We start from the raw sequence: 15,872 nt of genomic DNA on the forward strand, positions 1-15,872 counted from the left end.
CTTTTTTAACAGCTATAGACACTCGAAGTAGTTCTCTTTCACTTCGTTTGCTCCCTTTAGTGACTTTAGTTTGCGAATTGCTTTCTGGTTCTGCACAGACAGGATTGACAATTGCTTTTCGTAATCCTGTTAGAAACCTGTGTGGTTGCTGTAGCCCAGAGGCTTGTCAGTTTCTTACAAGTTCGTTGCGGATGCTGTTGGATAGCATTTGTCTTCACCAGCTAACTGTCATAACGAATCTGGAATCACCACAACAGCTGGGGCTACTTGCAGTTACTGCATTGCAAACCGAGTCTAAAACACCTTCTTTCTAGAGTCATGTGACAAAATAGCTGTTTTTTTTTATGGCACATTCCAGTATTATTGAAATTAGACTGGACACTCTGTACAGTGACTACCCTTCTGAAAAAACTTTAGTCTCATTGAGTGTGATGGAGTAGGATTGTAATCCCAGCAGTGGCAGGATTATGAGTTCAAAGCCAGCCTAGGCTGCATAGTAAGTTTGAGGGAGACCCTGTCTTAAAAGAGAGGTGGGGGGCGGGGGGAGAGAAGCTGTAGTCCAGCTTAGGAGAACAGGTGTACACAAATAAAAGTGCTTAAAGTTTCTGTTTAAAAAGTATTCCTAGAATCAGGGAGCTGGAAAGATGGCTCAGTGGTTAAGAGTGCTTGCTGAGAGCCTGAGGAGGGGCTAATGAGACCTGATAGGCTGGGGTCAGATGTGAGGGGAGGGCAATAGAGTGGAAGAGGGAGGAAGTGTGGCAACGGGAGGATAAGAGTGAGGGGGTAACAATCAGGATGTAATATGAATAAATTATTCTTAAAAATAATTTTAAGTGCTTGCTGAGGAGTCCTCAGGGCCTGAGGACCAGAGCTTGGATCTCAGCACACATATAATAAGCCAGGCATATGTACACATGCACACATGCAGGAATGCATGCACACATGCATGTGCACATCCCTCTCTACCTCTGCAGTATCAGCCTGGATGTGGTCAGAGATAGGAGGGTCTCCGTGGCTTGCTGGCTTCCATCCTAGCCCCAACTCCCCTCAAAACTGTAAGCCTGAGGGTTAGAGAGAGACTCTGCTTCAAAGGAGTAGGTAAAGAGTGATAAAGCAAGGCAGTTAATGTACTCTTCTGTCCTCTCCGTGTCACACCCCCATACACACATTGCATTGCACTTAGATGGCTATCTTGAGACTAATTTTGCTAGAAATTGTATTTTGTTAGAATGTGGTGAGTAACTACATATGAAATGAAAATAAATGCTAATAAGAAGTCAAATATGACTTGGGTCTGAGTGTGGAAATGAGAGGAAGGAAATTTGAAGGGGATGTATTTTGGGGATGTAATGGCTCAGTGTTCTAACATACCATACTTGAACTGTCGGAGAAAGTTTAACTTACACCGCTGTTCCAGTGTTAGGATGCAGTTTCTCTTGGCTCTCTTTACACACAGTACTTTATTCCCTTTCAGTGAAACAGCTCTAACTCAGTGCCTGCTATATGTAGTAGATACTTAACTCAGTGCCTGCTATATGTAGTAGATACTTAACTCAGTGCCTGCTATATGTAGTAGATACTTAACTCAGTGCCTGCTATATGTAGTAGACACTTAACTCAGTGCCTGCTATATGTAGTAGATACTTAACTCAGTGTCTGCTATATGTAGTAGACACTTAACTCAGTGCCTGCTATATGTAGTAGACACTTAACTCAGTGTCTGCTATATGTAGTAGACACTTAACTCAGTGTCTGCTATATGTAGTAGACACTTAACTCAGTGCCTGCTATATGTAGTAGATACTTAACTCAGTGCCTGCTATATGTAGTAGACACTTAACTCAGTGCCTGCTATATGTAGTAGACACTTAACTCAGTGCCTGCTATATGTAGTAGACACTTAACTCAGTGCCTGCTATATGTAGTAGACACTTAACTCAGTGCCTGCTATATGTAGTAGACACTTAACTCAGTGCCTGCTATATGTAGTAGACACTTAACTCAGTGCCTGCTATATGTAGTAGACACTTAACTCAGTGCCTGCTATGTGTAGTAGACACTTAACTCAGTGCCTGCTATGTGTAGTAGACACTTAACTCAGTGCCTGCTATGTGTAGTAGACACTTAACTCAGTGCCTGCTATGTGTAGTAGACACTTAACTCAGTGCCTGCTATGTGTAGTAGACACTTAACTCAGTGCCTGCTATGTGTAGTAGACACTTAACTCAGTGCCTGCTATGTGTAGTAGACACTTAACTCAGTGCCTGCTATGTGTAGTAGACACTTAACTCAGTGCCTGCTATGTGTAGTAGACACTTAACTCAGTGCCTGCTATGTGTAGTAGATACTTAACTCAGTGTCTGCTATGTGTAGTAGACACTTAACTCAGTGCCTGCTATATGTAGTAGACACTTAACTCAGTGCCTGCTATATGTAGTAGACACTTAACTCAGTGCCTGCTATATGTGGTAGACACTTAACTCAGTGCCTGCTATATGTAGTAGACACTTGAGGCACTTCTACTGACTCCTTTTTTTTTTAAGATTAAAACCAATTTATTTCTTATGTACACAGTGCTCTGTCTGCATGTACACCTGCAGGCCAGAAGAGGGCATCAGATCACACTATAGATGGCTGTGAGCCACCATGTGGGTGCTGGGAATTGAACTCAGGACCTCTCACCCACTGAGCCATCTCTCCAGCCCGTGATTCTTCCTTTGTTCCACGTTCCTGCTTCTTCCTTTGAAAATCTTTTCATGACAGAAAATGTATTTGGGTTAGTCTGTCAGCTAGAATTTGATTCAGCCACAAGGAAAAGAGAAAAAACAAAGTAAATAACAACAAAAGAGCCCACTGCCTTAAATGAGCCAAAAGATATTTTCCCTTTACAAAAAATCCAAGTAGATGGGATCTGTGTTGCGGGAAGCAGAATTCAGGACCGACCCTGAGTAACTGCAGCTTGAATCCAGTGAGAAGAACTGGTGTTGGGAAAGGGCATAAGCAGGATACAGAAGTTATGTGTATGACACAGTGCAATTTCTTACTCCCATGAGATAATAACTTTCTTGGTGATGGATATTGCCTGGTAAAGATTTATTGTTCTATTCTGCTATTTGTTTTTGTCTTATGTGTAAGAGTGTTTGCCTACACATATGTCCATGTACTGCATGGGGCGTTGAGCCTGTGGAGACCAGAAGAGAGTATCAGATGCCACGGTACTGGAGCAGTGCATGGTTGTCATCCACTCTGTGGAAGCTGGCAACCAAACCTGCGTCTTCTGCAGCAGCACCAAGCACTTGACAGCTGAGCCATTTCTTCAGTCCCATTTTTTTTTCAAAGATTTAACAGATACTATTTTTAACAATTACTTGTTATCATTTGAATGCCAAATTCAATAAGTAATTGCTTAATAAGACTATTTGTTAAATAGATTAAATGAATGAAAGAAAAGGTTTGAGAACTCTTGCTAGTAATACATTTGACTTTGTGCTTTAATAGATATTCCAAGACAATGTTGAATGGCGCTTAATTGCTTCACATATATAAGCTTAAGCATACAATGAAAAGGAATTATTTTAAAATTTTACTTCTTTTGGGGGGGGGTTTGATTTTTTGAGACAGGGTCTTTCTGTGTAGCCTTGGCTGTCCTGAACTCACTTTGTAGACCAGGCTGGCCTTACAGCAATCCTGCTGCATCTGCCTGCTGAGTGCTGGGATTAAAGGTGTGCGCCACCATGCCCGGCTACTTCTTTTTTTTTTTAATACTTATTTTTTCCCACAGACTTGGAAATTTTTCATTTTCATTTTAAGTAGAATGTTTTGATATTTAAAAATTTTTTATTTGAGGCTGGAGAGATGGATCAGAGGTTAAGAGTACTGTCTGCTCTTCCAAAGGTCCTAAGTTCAATTCCCAGCAACCACATGGTGGCTCACAACCATTTATAATGAGATCTGGTGCCCTCTTCTAGCTTGCAAGTATACATTCAGGCAGAACATTCTATTCATAATGAATAAATACATCTTTAAAAAATTTTACTTGAATTTAAGATATAAATTTGACAAATTAAGAAATAAATGATTAGCCAGATGTGGTGGCTCATGACTATAATCCCAGCACTCGGGGAGGCAGAGGCAGGTGGATCTCTGTGAGTTCCAGGCCAGCCTGGTCTACAAAGCAAGTTCAGGACAGCCAAAGCTACACAGAGAAATGCTGTCTCAAAAAACAAACAAACAAACAAACAAACACCCAAACAAAAAAAACAATAAAAAGAAATAAGTGATTAAAAAAACTTAAACTGAAAATTAACATGAAATTGAATGTTTTATCTGACTTTTTTTTTCTTTTAAAAAAACATATGGCCGTTTTGCCTCCATGTGTATCCATATACTGCATGTGTGGAGTGCCTGTCAAAGCAGTAAGATGTCATATCCCCTGAGCTGGACTTGGAAGCAGTTATGAGCTTCCACTTGGATGCTGGTCATCTGTTACAGCAGCCAGTGATCTTATGCTCTGAGCCGTCTCTCCAACTCCCTGAATTCCTTCTTAGTACACTGCTCCTGCAGGGTTAGCATGTTGAAGCAGTGCCCTTAGTCATGACCACAGGTCCCTGTTCTTGTCAGTGCCACACATCACACATACAATATGAATGCTGGTACTTTCCTGCCTCAACACCTGCAACTTTTAGAGTATTTTAAAATTTGTTTTTAACAGAGGTTGGTAATTGTCGGGAGGTATGCTCAAATTCCTGTAAAAAGAAAAGAAGCCATTATGTTAATAATTAGGTTATTTTCAGGCTGAAATTTTAATCTACTTGGCTTTATGTTTAGATGTATGTGTATAGCGTAGGCTTTGAACTTTTTCAAACCTACTTTATTTGGTGTTCTTTAATGCTTACATCTCCCTTCCAACGCACTCACCCTAGATGGGAGAGAAAAGAGGCTAATAGGAACAGAAGAGATAGACATTTTTTATACTCAGTTCCTTGGAGTGATTCCACTGGAGTAGTTGGCAGGATTCCAGTAGACCAGTTAAGTAGTAAACCAGCAATTCAGTAAAGGTGACTGTAATGGCAGCTGCTGGAGCCCGGAGCAGCAGCTGGAACCTGGAGCAGCAGCCGGAGCGGTTCTTTCTAGGAGCGTCTTAAAGTGGAGTGATGAGCAGCCAGGACCAAAAAAGCCCTGCCTCTTCTTTTTGGCTCATATATGTATCTCCTCTCAGAGCCTGTACTAGGATGCTATCAGTTGGCAAGGACCATGCCCCTGTTCTCTCACAAGTCTTTTTTCAGTGGAAAAACACTGCTCACCCTCACACAGGTCTGTTTCACATCCCACACTTGGGATCACAACAAAAACATGTTTATATATCTGCAATATATATACAATCTATATACTACATATTACAAAATATATGTAATTTAAATTTTGTATTTTCACTTGTTCTCATATAAATATAAATTTTTCTTACCAGTTTGGATTTAGGTGGCGAATAGAAAAAGAAGTAATTTCAGGAAAAGGTAACTTTTAAAATTTTTCTTTCCAATAGAACACAGCTTATTTTGATGTAGAATTGAAATCATCCACTGAGAATTTTCCTGCTGTAAAGAATAAATTATTATTTATAAAAATAAAGTTAGGTAAAATGTATTTCTGATAAATACATTAATAGCAAAGATCAGGATTTAATGGTTTCATAACTTTTTCTTTAGAATTAGACATTTAGAACATTTGAGGATATGTGGAAAATGTTATAAGAATTAAAGATTTAATAACAAGGAACAAGTGAGTACTTGATTACCAATTATAATAAAATATTGGTAGTACTATATTCCAACAAAAAAATCATTGTTTTGAAAGTAGAAGTTAAATATCACACACAAGCCCAATAGACATTTTGTACAGACTAGTTCTAGGTTGAGCCCAAATTTTTAGTCTCATATCAAGGACTCAAATATTTGGAGTAGTCAAGAGCACTGCAGTTCCAAGGGGACTGGAAGCCCTCCTCTGACTGCTCCCAGGACCAGGCATGCCTAAAGCGCACATGTGCATGTGGCAGAGATGTTTTCTATGAATGAGGAAGGCACTGTAGAGGAAAAGGAAAAAGAATGAATGTCAAACAGCTCTCCAGTCAGTGAGGTTGCCAGTGGGTAAGGACACTTGCCACGCCAGCCTGCAACGACAGTTCAGTCCCTGGAGGCTAGAGTGGAAGGACAGAACTAGAGTTGCCCTCTGACCTCCACATGCAGGCCACACAAGCACACCCACACACGTACACGTGCATGCATTTGCACATGCGCTACTGATTAAATTTTTTTTCCTGATATAGGGTTTCTCTATGTAGTCCTGGCTGTCCTGGAACTTAGAGATCTGCCTATCTCTGCCTCCCGAGTGCTAAGATTAAAGGCATGTGTCACCCACCCCCACCAGCTTTCTACCTCCCCACCTTTCAACCCTCCAGTTAAGAAAACATTTAAAAAATAAGGCAACGTAAAATTTTTCTTAAGGTCATGTTTATTTAGTATCTTTATCTAAAATAGTGAGAAATCTGAAATGTTTTTCATTAATAAAAATATCTATTAATTTTTTCAAGTGGAATTTTTAGAAGAGTATATAAAAGTGACCTTAAAAAATAGATATTCTCTAAGTTTGTAAATGAATACAGGACTAGTTGGGAAGCAGAGAGCAAGCTGTTGCTCTGGTAAAACAGCATGTTATGGTTACTGTTTAATAGTCATTACATGCTAAACATCTGCATATTTAATTAGCTCTTCGTTTGGAGTGCCTTAAGTCATTCTGTGATTTCCTTACACGTATGGAATGACATATGTGTACATACACATGTGTATATGCACTGAGCTATAACTAGCCTTTTGGATGCTGATTTTATACATTTATTTTGGCAGTCTTTTGTATTTTATGAAAAGAATTTTGTGGTTTCTATTTGTTACTCTTGGTGCAGATTATTGTGGTAGAAATAATTCATTGTATAAATTATTTTTATTATTTTTTTCTGCCAAAATAGATTTTGAGTTGTCCCTTCACCTCCAAATCATCAGTTTTTGTCCTGTCTTAGAAGTTTTTAGTGTATGATAGACAGAGCAGTGAGGTGTTAAAATTTAGAATATCAGGTTTAAGTTTTCAAAATGTTTTTCATGAGCAATTTTGTTAGAGTTTTACATAAATGATATAATAATATGTGAAAACATTAATTTTAACATACAGCTAAATGCTGAAAGGGCTCACATCCAAGAGCATGAATTTGGGGAATGGTCTCTCAGAGCTTTAGTGAGTACACTTAATATTTCACTTTCCAAAGTGTAAGATTCTCTAATGGACTCACTAAAATTCTATTTAAATAAACAGTCTATCAACAGGAATTCTATGAATGTTTTTTGTTAAGAGTCAGCTTTTCAGCCAGGGCTGGTGGCTGAGACAGGATGTTTGTAAGTTCAGTCCTGACCTATAGAACGAGTTCTAGACCATGCAACAAGCAAGCAAGAAATTAATAATGATGATAACAACAACAATAATATTTTTTACAAAGATCTGGGAAGTGGCTTAGTGGTAAAGCAAATGCTTGCTATACACAAGGCCCTGGGTTCAGTTCCCATTGCAAAAAAGAGAAAAAAAACTCTTTGATTTCATACTTAGATACATGCATACTGTAACTATTGTGGTCAATTATTTTTAATGCTGAGTTTGTGTAATAATTTATTATACTTATTTTATAACTTTTAAAATAAAACTTTAGAGAGTATAAGTTTATAGGCAAATCATATCATGTATAATAACTGATAGTTCTTTGCTCTTGCAGGTCAATTTTTTTGTGGAAATAAATGCTGTGATGAAAAAGAAGGCTTGAAGAGCTGGGAAGTTAACTTTGGTTATATTGAGCATGGTGAAAAGAGAAATGCTCTTGTTAAATTAAGTAAGTTGTGTTTCATAGGGTTATGGTTAATTTCTTCCAATTTTATTTTTATTTTAAAATTGAAAAATGTGAAGACTATTTACAATTCAATTTTAAAAGAGTCAATGTGTTTTCATGAAAGTTATTTTTTCCCTATAGTTTCCCCAAACCTCAAATAAAATTTGAACCTAAAGTTTTTTGTATTATGGTAGCACTTTGATAAAACAATTCTAACGTCAAATTTCAGCTAACTTGTAGAGTGAAGATGTCACAAGCTTGAGGATGACACTAGGTATGTGTCTGAGTAACAGTATCAGAAAAGGCGATGTAAACCTTATGTCTGATTGTGTAGCCATAACATGGTGTTGACAGTAAATACATTTTCTCTTTGACAGTGAGTGAAAATTTTGAGAAAGTATCCTTTAAAAAAAAGTTTTACCAAATATATGTTAATTTTACTTAATATTGAGTTTCACTGTGATATTTTTATGCCTGTATATTTTGACCCATTTACTCTCTCGCCCCCTCACATACTGCCTGATCCTTTTTTTCTGCTTAGTTTAGTTTTCCCACTTTCATGTCTTTTTTCCTTTTATTTTTATCACTGTTATTATTATTATTATTATTATTATTTTTTGGTGACCCGATAAGTGTAGTTAGGGTTACTTACAGAGCATGGTGAGGGATTATTTATGGGAGCATGGACAACACTTCCCAGTGGCTACACCACTGAAGAAATCTTCAGGAAGGTACAGAGCCTCGTGAGTCTCCCCACTCCCTCAGTGATGGAATGTTCATGCATTTGATCATCTGCAGATCACAGGACAAGTAGTCACAGCTGCAGAGAGTTCAAGAGTGTAGTAGTTAGGTCATGCCCAGAGGACAATGGTATACAACATACTGTGCAACCTCTCATTCTTACCTTTTTTTCCTGCTTTCTCGTTGGAGATGATCTCTGACCTGGGAGGGGATAATATAGGTGCCCTGTTTAGAGCTGAGCATTCTACAGCGAGTTGTTCTCAGCACTTTGGCCAGTTATGAGTCTTTTGCAGCAATTGTCTCCCACTGCAAAAAAAAAAAAAGTTGGCCATAGCACCATTCTAAGTATTTAGAAGACAATTTGACAAGCACACCGGGCTATTTAGGAAATAATAGGACCAGCCACAGGCTTGTGGCCAGATTTACAGTGAGATTTACAATACTTCATGTGACTTTCCTTCTATAGAGTGAGCCTATCCAAAATTATTGGTTACTGCATAATAGTCATGTCACTACCATACCATCTTGCCAAGCAGATGGGTGAGTAGCATGAAGGAGTCACAGCTGAGTTAGACCATTAATGACAGTTCTCCCTGAGCAACCTGCATCATACCTACAGGCACTGTGAAACCTAGCATGTAGAGAGGAAGCTTCCATTGTAGCATTGTTTCTAATATAACCACTGCATATGCTGTCTTCAGTAGAGCCTTCCCTTCTGGTTCTGATGGACAACTAACAGCAGCAGCACTAGTCAGTATTGTTTAAAAGTATAGAAATGGGCTAGTGAGATGGCTCAGTGGGTAAAGGCACCTGCCACCAAGCTTGACAACTTGAATTTATTCCCTGGAACCCACATGGTGGAAGGTGACAACTGACTCTGTAAACTGTCCTTTGACCTCCATATACTCAACTGTGATGCATAAGCATCCCCTTGCCATTAAATAATAAAATGTAATTAAGAATACTTGTAGAGGGACTGGACACGTAGCTCAAAGGTCAAGAGCATTGGATGCTCTTCCAGGGACCCAGGTTTGATTCCCAATAGCCACATGATGATTCACAGCCATCTGTAGCTCCAGTTCCTGGGGGTCCAGTGCCCTCTTCTGGCCTCCACTGTCAGTATATATGCACATGGTGCAGGCATATGTGTAGGCAAAACACCCATACGTACAACGTTTAAAAAGGAAGAAAAAGTTCCGAGATAAAATGTTCCTTTGAGTGTTGTGCTCTCTGACTTTCTCAGCATTACTCACTGAAGACTAGGTTTTTCACTGAACCTGGAACTTCCTAGCAGACAGCAGGTTCCTATAACCATGGTTTACAGTGTTATACTTTTCTTTTCTAAAGTTAGTTTTCATCTTCAGATGCTTCCCTCCTTCCTTACTGCTATGGACATCAGCTGTTTCTGGTTCTCTAATAACTTCAGTTTTCCTTCCACTCCTGTGGAAACCATCACTTTACCCATGTGCTGTCAGGTCACACTGGTTTCTGCATTCCTTTTAGAAGTGCCTGTCTGGAAAAGCCAGCCAGTTTGGAGTGAGATTAGGGAAAAGAAGAGGTCATGATAGTGGAAGTATTTGAAAATTCTCGTTTCTGTTTTTTTGAAAGTTTTTGAACATCTCAGAGGAAATGGCTATGCCCAAATAATAATAATAATTATTATTATATGCATTTTATTATATCATAATTATATTAAGGTGTATCTTTGATGTCAGATACTAATTCTGCCTATGAAACACAATGGGTAACATTTTTCCTCAAGTACCTTTAAAATTGTTTCCAGACACAACAGGGATGATACATAAACTCAGAAAGACAGCATATATACAACCATCACAGGGGCTGGAGAGATGGCTCAGAGGTTAAAGTCTGTTCTTCCATAGGACTTGGTTTCAATTCCCAGCACCCACATGGCAGCTCACAACTGTCTGTAACTCCAGTTCCAGAGAACTTGACACCCACACACAGACATACATTCAGGGGGAAAAATTGTACATAAAATAAAATAAATAATTTTTTAAAAACCCAGCACAAATTCAAACCAGACAGAACCCCAGCACCGATCTGGGGAAGTTACCCATAACAAGGATGCTATTTGTAATTGATACCTGCTGTGAAAGGGAAAATAAGCTTTCTTCAATGGAGTGGAAGAGAAAGAGTATAAAGTCTGATAGGTAGTGAGGGAGGATCTAGGAGGAATTGGAGGAGGGGAAAGAATATGTCCAAAATAGATTGTATGAAAAAAAAATTTAAAGCAAAGTATTGTTAAAATATTTTCAATCCTTAAACATTTAATATAATTTTGAGGTATAATGTTAGCTCATTTTCTTCATATGATTCCCTGTATATAGTAATGGGTATAAAAACATGAGAAATTACAATTATAATAGAGTACAATATAATCACACAGATTCAGAAGCTCATATTTTTTCTCTTTTAGGATTATGCCAAGAATGTTCCTTTAAATTAAATTTTCATCACAGGTAACTTTTTTCTTTTAAAATAGCATTTTTAATGTTTAGTAATCTAGGCCATATTCATTTTATTGCACTGAGTATCTAAATCTCAATTTGGAAAGCGCATTTAGTTTATGGTTTAGAAAATAGAGCATAATTGTGTGACCCATAGAATTGGAGGTCATCGCTGCCCTGATCGAGCCTGTGGAGATCTGTGTGGGGTAATAGATGCCTGTTAGAAGAGTTGTCAGTTTGGAGCCAACGGCCAGACACTGTAATAGTCTTAGAGATGATGTTTTAAATCTCATTGCATAGAATGGTGTGTGTGTGTGTGTGTGTGTGTCTGTGTGTCTGTGTGTCTGTGTGTCTGTGTGTCTGTGTGTCTGTGTGTCTGTGTGTCTGTGTCTGCATGCATGCATGGGTTTCTTTAGAAGCCAGAGAAGGACTCATGTTTGCATTGCAGACTCTCTTACCTATTGAGCCGTCTCTCCAGTCCCTCTCGTGACATTTTTTGTTACTGGTTTTGGTTTGGTTTGGTTTTCTGAGACAGGGTTTCTGTGTAGCCTTGGCTGTCCTGGACTTACTTTATAGACCAGACTGGTCTCAAACTAACAGAGATCTACCTGCCTCTGCTTCCTTGAGTGCACCGCCATGCCTGGCTTCCCTCTAAACAGATTTTTAACTAGAGTTTCTCAATGATAAAAATAAAATTGGTAAAATCAGCCTCCTATTAAGTTATCTGGAATGTGGCTGCTATGTTGAGTGAGTTAGGAGTACCACCACTGGCCTGTCCTATGCTGCTCATATGATCACTGGCCTTGGTTTTGTTTTGTTAATTTGTTTATGCTTGTTACTTTATTTGTGTTTTGTTTTGTTTCTGAGGCAGGCTGGCCTTCAGTTCATAATGTATCTGAGGCTAGCCTCAAATATATGATTCTTCTGTCTCAGCCTCTTGGGTGCTGGGATTGTAGGTATATGCCACTACACCTGGCTTAAAATCAGCTTTATTATAATCATGTCTACACAGTGTTTTAGCTGCTATAAATAATAAATTCTTAAAATAAGCAAGATTTTTTATGCTACTTGAGTAGCCAGCCTAATTTTCTCTTTCTGTCAGTCATGCTGAGAGAGACTAAAGTATTTTGTGACTTTCCCTTTTGATGTCATTTTCAAATTGAGATGACTTTAATAAAAGAACAAATATGATTAATTGCTGTGACAGTATGATAGTCTGAGCATAGGTGTCTTAATCAGAAGTCTATGTAGCACATATTTGAGAGTTGTTTTCTCATGTTCCTTAAGCAATTAAAATTAATTACTTTTCACCTACTGCACTGACCAAATTGTAAATCTCGCCTACAAGAGGTGAAGCCAGAGCAATAGGAAGGTACATTATAAGTTGTCTAACATTGATGTATGAGTTAAAAATAAACACTTCCCGTCTCCACTCCAGGATCCTCTCCCTGTGGCCTGGACCGAGCCTAGCACTTGGTTCTCTTGCTTGTGCTTCTCAGTGCTCGGCGGATATGAGTTACATGCTGGGGAACGGAATGGGCTTAGTAAAACTTTGATTTACTAGCTCGTGTAGAGAACTTATAAAATAATTCATTGTTTCTGTTTAGGCTTTATTATCTTACAGAATTATCTTAATTTGCATATTCACCTAAAATATTTACATACTCTAGCCCAGCAGTGGTGGCACACACCTTTAACCCCAGCACTCAAGAGGCAGAGTCAGGTGGACCTCTGTGAGTTTTAGTCCAGCCTGATCTACAGAGTGAATTCCAGAACAGCCACAGTTACATGGAGAAACTCTGTCTTAAAAAAAATTTTTTTAAATTATATACTCTTTCAAGGTTCTTTATTACATAAGTTTATGTACTTTAACTGTTTTTTTTAATTCATTGGATTTAATATTTTATAAAACCAATCTGAAAAATTAACTTCGGTATTATGTTGTTTAACATAAAGGAGAAAAGAAATCAAGTCAAAAAAAAGAAAGGCTAAAACCAAGACTGAGTGTGACGAGTCAGCACATAAGAAATCCAGATTATCTTCTTCAGAGGACGCCTCCACGGGGACGGGTGAAGGTAAAAGACGGTCAAGGACCCTCATCTGAGTGGGAAACACAGTCCTCCGCAGGGCACATCAGCGTCTAGCTGGGGCATTTAGTGCTGGGTTTTATAGCAGGTGCAAGGAAAGTGGTCAAGAGTTCAGATATGAATTTATAATCACTTATAGGGGTTTAAAGAACAGAATTGGTTTTGATTCCTTTTGGGCATATACTATAGTATTATATAAACTGTAAACAGTGCTCGATTCCTGACGTATCCAAGCCTTGTTACTCAAATAAGACACTGACTCTCTTGAGTCTTCTTTCGTTTTATAGGCTGGGGTAGTGTGAACGCCTCCCTCCATGTTTGTCAAGTTTAGAAGAGTCAAAAGAGAATGTAAATGCGTAGAACTGCAAAGCAGTTTACAGTCTGCCATTCACTCTCAGGTCATGATTGGAGTGGCTGTCTTACAGGATTATGACAAAAATTGAGAGAATTTATTAAGCAGTTTGACTAATGCCTGCCACATAATTAGCTATTATGAAGGTTACTTCTAATTGCTTTTCAACAGCAGAGTTAATTGGCTATAACGTCTACTGAATCAAACTTAAAACTGTGGGCAAGAGTCAGCTAAATGTAACCCAATGTTGAGAGAAGATCCGGACAGAAGAGGGCTCCCTTGCTCTAGATAGGAAGATAGTTGGCTCAGGTGCATTCTTGTATGCATTTTTTCCTTCTTGCATATCATGATGGCTATGCTGTTAAAGTTTATAGTAAAAAGTATCACTGAGTTGGAGTTGGCGATTAGGAGAAGAACCGTTATGTGTTGTTTATTGAGAATTGGCATTTGAAACTGAAAGCCTTTTCATGCCTATCTTAATTATTTCATAACTCCAAAGTAAATCTCAATTAATAAATTAATAAGTATGAAATTCTCATCTGACCGTAAAACTTTGTATTTATTCTAATATATACAGTAATATGCCATTTGAAATTTTGGCTGTATTGCATTAATAATACTGTCTTTTTACTGTAACCATACCATGTAATCATGGCTTATTCTAAGTTAAAGAAGAGCTCATCTCTACCCAGACCTTCTTAATTTGGCATAAACTTTAATAATGATTAAGTTTCACAGTTGCATCTGGGCAGCTGGCACATCTGGTTTTATCCCTGGACATCTTGCCCCCTTATGAGAGACTATATACTTCATAGCTCCGTGTTAAATAGAAAGTCTGCATGAGTGACTAGCTGGATGGACAAGTGAGTGCCACGTGGTAGATGAGTGTGTAGGGAGAAAGCTGAGACAAATCAATAGCCTGTGTTTGAAGAGCGGGGTGCTTTTGTAAGTCAGGAAGAACAAAATACTTAGATACAGATATACTCTCTTGGCCAAAGAGTCAATATCTTCCCTCCCTGTTTCCTTTTCTCTCGGCTACCTCAGCCTTCACGTTTCGCTTCAGCTCAGTTAGAAAGGCCCTTCCTAACAATGTCTATCTCACTTCCCCGAACTAGATCCGACCCCTGTTATACATCCTCGGAGCAGCCTGTACTTGTTTACAAATGCACAAGACTCTTGAAATACTCGCTTTCTGTGAGAGAAGGGGCTGTGTGACTGCTTAGCTATCTCCACTTGCTAAGACTGTAGGCAGTTAGACGTTTAGTGAGTGGAATCAGTGAACTCACTCATTTTTCTCATAGTTGAAGAAATTCAGTTCTAGAATCATAATCAAAAAGATGTCTTACAGTTTTGCTTTTCAAACTACAGTGCTCTGGCCAGCAGTTGTGACAGCTGTAAGTTGCTCTGAAGTCACTGTCTGAGACCCCTGTGATCTGTGGGGTCCGAGAGCTCTGCCCTGTGATGTGTCATTGTTCTGAGTTTGCTTCAGCATCTCAGGGAAGAGGAACCCGCTCCCAGCCACAGTAACCGTCACATGGCAGATGGTGGAGATTGCCAGCAGGTTCCCCTTGACATTTGGCCCCAACCCACACTTTCTCACTTTGGTTCTACTTATGTCAATGGGATTGCAGAGTAAGCTTAACCTTTCCACCTATTTTAAAAAACCCATTGAACAAGTTTCTGTGTCTTTACCCTGCACATCTTATACCCCCTTTAGCCTCTAAAAGACTAAAACTTAGGCATCTTGGCCCTCTCATCTAGTTTGGCTGAGGTGTTGTTTTGTCACATATGCTTTTATCACTGTCCAGAAATCTCTCTCCTGAGGGCTTGTTACAGAGGGCTTGGTACGGGGGTAATTTAAGATATATATATATATCTGAGTATACTCGAGAGGCAGAGGCAGGCGGGTCTATGTGAGTTTGAGGCCATTATACATTATACAATGTATGTATTATACAGTGTAATAGATAGATAGATAGATAGATAGATAGATAGATAGATAGATAGATAGAGATCTTCTGTACTTTTTGCTTCTTGTCTCCCTCAATAACTACTGCAGAGATGAAATTTTTAATTTTTTTGACAAAATGATATCTCAGTAGCTGCATATGACTCTGGATAAGGCTGGCTGGGGATGTAGCTTCGTGGTGGAGCACTTGTCTAGCATGACACGTGGAAAGAAGAAGCCCTTACCACCTCCCATTTCTACCTGTATGTGACCTTGGAAAAATTCTTAAGTATTTGTATACTATGTTCAGTGGAAGAGCCAAACACCTCCACAAAGTAAAAAAAATATAACA

The 15,872-nt window shown here is 38.7% G+C and overlaps 1 protein-coding gene across 8 annotated transcripts in view; it reads left to right on the top strand.

The window, feature by feature from the left end:
- The window catches only part of LOC311588617 (protein FRA10AC1 homolog), a gene marked incomplete at its 5' end in the record, with an annotated part of 68,521 nt that overhangs the window by 43,235 nt on the left and 9,414 nt on the right, over positions 1-15,872 (top strand). For all 8 annotated transcript variants that reach the window (XM_084766472.1, XM_084766477.1, XM_084766474.1 and 5 more), the window contains 4 exons: positions 5,468-5,513; positions 7,811-7,924; positions 11,103-11,145; positions 13,090-13,208. In XM_084766472.1, the coding sequence (XP_084622598.1) occupies positions 5,468-5,513; positions 7,811-7,924; positions 11,103-11,145; positions 13,090-13,208 (322 nt within the window). The remainder of the gene's footprint in view (positions 1-5,467; positions 5,514-7,810; positions 7,925-11,102; positions 11,146-13,089; positions 13,209-15,872) is intronic.

The sequence above is a fragment of the Acomys minous genome (assembly GCF_964271855.1).
Source record: "Acomys minous genome assembly, chromosome: 2".
NCBI lineage: Eukaryota > Metazoa > Chordata > Mammalia > Rodentia > Muridae > Acomys > Acomys minous.